Source organism: Microtus ochrogaster, chromosome 21, assembly GCF_000317375.1.
Source record: "Microtus ochrogaster isolate Prairie Vole_2 chromosome 21, MicOch1.0, whole genome shotgun sequence".
In the NCBI taxonomy this organism is placed as follows: Eukaryota; Metazoa; Chordata; class Mammalia; order Rodentia; family Cricetidae; genus Microtus; species Microtus ochrogaster.
The window spans coordinates 633897-637444 of record NC_022022.1 but is presented as its reverse complement, the minus strand read 5'-3'; the positions used below and the strand labels follow the sequence as shown (position 1 = coordinate 637444).

At 52.1% G+C, this 3548-nt stretch overlaps 1 protein-coding gene across 1 annotated transcript in view; it reads right to left on the bottom strand.

The window, feature by feature from the left end:
- Ttc24 (tetratricopeptide repeat domain 24) overlaps positions 1 to 3548 on the bottom strand; it is a 9207-nt gene that overhangs the window by 5308 nt on the left and 351 nt on the right. Inside the window, 6 exon segments of the mRNA XM_013349804.1 lie at positions 420 to 544; positions 901 to 999; positions 1303 to 1397; positions 1514 to 1693; positions 3143 to 3346; positions 3491 to 3526. Of these exon segments, the coding sequence (XP_013205258.1) occupies positions 420 to 544; positions 901 to 999; positions 1303 to 1397; positions 1514 to 1693; positions 3143 to 3346; positions 3491 to 3526 (739 nt within the window).

Genomic DNA, 3548 nt, shown 5'->3' with positions numbered 1-3548 from the left:
GCCTCGTGTGGCCCCTGCCTTTTAACGGGGGGCCCAAGGCAATCTGGGAAGAATATCTCACACCTGCGCGCAGGTGTGCGCACAGGCAACCATAGTCCAGGGGGAGTCTGGGAGTTGTAGTTTTCCAAAAGAACAACACTCTGGTACTGTCAGAGTTGGTGAAAGACCTTAACTGGATCTCAAGTCTTTTGACTTTTAATCCAAGCCCCTGCCTGTTCCAGGATGACTACCTCTGCCCCCCAGTGTGGTAACTGAATTTAGGGCCTCTGTTGTGGGAAATCTGATCACACTGTAAACTCCAAGATTGCATTTGCATTAATTAAATAAAATCAACCTTGGGTCAGGAGGCTGAGTTATCAACTAGTTGACAGAAATCAATCAGAGTCATAGGGTGTCTGTGAGACAATAGAGAGGTGCACAGGAAGTTGTAGGGAGGGACTTCTGCTTTGGTGAGCAGAAGGATGCTCCAGGCAGAGAGGTCAGTTCTTGGTGTTGGGGTAAATTTCCTACGGAGAAAAGCATTTGGAGGACCTGTGGAGGGAAACTAGGAAGCAAAATGAGCTGGAGGCAGAACCTGGAGCATCCATCAACAATTCAGCTCCTGGGGCTTTCTTGGTGCACCACCCCCTCCTGTGGCCATTTCGGGAACTGCACCCAATGACGGATTCCCAAGGCTTTGCACTCAATGGATTTATTACTCAGTCAGTGTAAGCTGTTGTGGTACAGCCCTTGTGCAGACACAATCTCCTCCCACCTCCCTGCCCCACCCCCACAACCTGATGTACATACATCCTTCCTGCAAACCCAGAGGCAGATGAACACAGGAGCAGTTAAATGTAGCATCCCAGCATTCTTTCTAGGCAACTTGCTCCCACTTCCTGGTCTCAGGTGTCATATTACCAGGATATGAGCCTGGGCTAGCCTCTCCTGAGCCAAGAAGGCCCTCCTGGCACCCATCAGCCTGGCCACAAGCCGCTCCCGCACAGAACCTGGTTCATGCTGGGGAAAGGGGAAAGTGAGAATGGACTGGGCTGTGCAATCCGCAGGAGGAGGAAGGGGACAGAAAGAGAGTGCAAGGACTCCGGTTGCCTTTTTTTTTTTTTTTTTTTTTTTTTTTTTGCCCTGACCCCATGCCCTTGAGTCCTGAGCCCTGAACTGTGGACAGACAGACTGCCCAGGACCTGGAATGGATGGTGTTTCTAGTGAGGTGGGCAAGGAACAAAGGCCGCAGGGCAGCCAGAGACAGACAGTTTCTGGAGGTGGGAGAGCAGGAAGAGCCGGGGCCATCATGGAGGGTCTCACCTGACACTGGGCCTGCGCTCTCTTACAGTATTTCACGGCCTGGTCGTGTTGTCCGAGTCTGGCAGAAGCTGCCCCAAGGCCGTCACAGGCCTGCCCTGTCCCATCATGTCCCCTAACGAGGAGAGGTTGAAAGATCGTTTCGTGTTCCCTGTTCCACAAACCCTCCAGCATGTGCACCCTGTCTTTGCCGCCAGCCACCCCAGCTCCAAACTAAACCCCCCCATTCTTACCAGTCTCTTGGGCAGCTGCAGGACATGGAAATAGCTGTCCCAAGCAGCCCTGTGGTCTTCCAGTTGGCTCAGTGAGAATGCTAGGCAGCCCAAGCTCCGACGAGCCTGAAACCAGAACGCATCCATTTGTATAGGGGCTTGGCTGCTGGGGCATGGATACCCTGCCCACAAGGGAGGTCCCAGGTTCCTAGAGCCCAGCCTCAGTACCGCTAGGTGACCCACGCTCAGTACCCCTAGGTGACCCACAAAGGCCTAGGCTGTCCAGGTTTAGCCTCTCTCACCTCAAGCATTTACCCCAAATGCCTCCCTGGCCAGTGGGAGCCAGTGAGTCAGTCAAGGTTAGATTGATATTTGAAACAAACCAAACAACAACAATAAAAAAACCAACATAAAACCACTTCTTACTATGTAGGACCTGACTGGTGTAATTCACAGAAATCTGTCTCTACTTCTAGAGTGTTAGGGTTGAAGCAGCGATTTTCCTCCATATCCTGCAGGGAAAAAAAATCTATTTAGGGAGGCACCCAGGTCATATTTACAGTCCCACTTACATGGTGTGGAGGCTATGTTTAATTTTTTATTTGTTTGTTTTTGTAGTGCCTGGAATGGAATCCAGGGCCCTGTGTATGCCAGGCAAGCACATTACCACCAGGCTACACCCCAGCTATCTAGTGTTTTAATTTCTCCACATTTATTTTGTAGATGTGTGTGCACGGGTGGAAGTCTGAGGACAACTTCCGGGAATAGGTGCTCCCGTAGGTGCTCCCATAGGTGCTCCCGTAGGTGCTCCCCTTCCTCAGTGTGGGCCCTGGGGAGTGTACTCAGGCTGCTGCTTCCCTGCTGAGCCACCTCACCAGCCCCTCATAGTCCCATGTTTTGTTTGTTTAAGATTTGCTTATTTATTATGCATACAATGTTCTGTCTGCATGTGTGCTTGCAGGGCAGAAGAGGGCACCAGATCTCTTTACAGATGGTTGTAAGCCACCATGTGGTTGCTGGGAATTGAACTTGGGACCTCTGGAAGAGTAGCCAGTGCTCTTAACCTCTGAGCCATCTCTCCAGCCCTCATAGTTCCATGTTTATGTGTGGAATCTGAAACTCAGAGATAGGAAGTCACACTCAGTGGAGGAGATTCAGGGTGGCACTTTTGGTCTCTTAACCTCCAGGCCACTGAGCACACAACCTTCTGCTCTGTCCTTTCTCCCAGAAGGTCCCAAAGATCAATCCACCCAAGCTACTGGGTGTGCAGCTGTACAGATATGGCACCCAATCCACTCCTCCAGGTTGCCAGTCCCCTCCAAACCCTAGGGCACCACCAGGCCCACTGGAAACTTACTCTTTTTCTTTGTCGACAGATACCATGTACCCCAAGCTGGCCTTGGGTCTGATGTGTAGCCAAGGACAATTATAGGCTTCTGCCTCTCTTGCCTCCACCTACTGAGTGCCAAAATTACAGACAGACACCACCACACTCGGTGTATGGAGTTCCGGGAATCAGTTCAGGGCTTTGTGCATGCCAGGCAAGCGCTCCGGCTGTACGTATTCCCAGTCCTGAACCCTCTTCTTAACCCTTTAGTCTTGGCCCCCACTCTCCAGTCCTAGACACCCACCATACAGCTTGGCCACCTTCTGGTGAAACTCCTTGGCTTCTTGATAGTGGCCAAGGATATTGCAGGTCACTCCAAGGTTCTGAAACACTGTTGCCTGGTCTGCTGGCTGTTGACACCAGGGTAGGGCCTGCAGGAAGGCCTCTACTGCCAGAGGAAACAGTTGAAGTTGGAAGTGAGCCATGCCTAGGTCATTGTAGAGCAGCCCTGGAGAGCACAGTCACTGACAGTCAAATGAGCCATGATGAAGGCTGCACAGGTCCAGCTCCTGACCTGCTCCTCCAGCCTCCGGTCCCCTCCCAGCACTCAGGGCACCTCCTCAGACCCCACACCTTCCTTACTAAGGCTCACCTAGCAGGCCCTGAGCAGTGCTCTGGTCAGCATCAGCTCACAGCCTCCTCCATCAGTG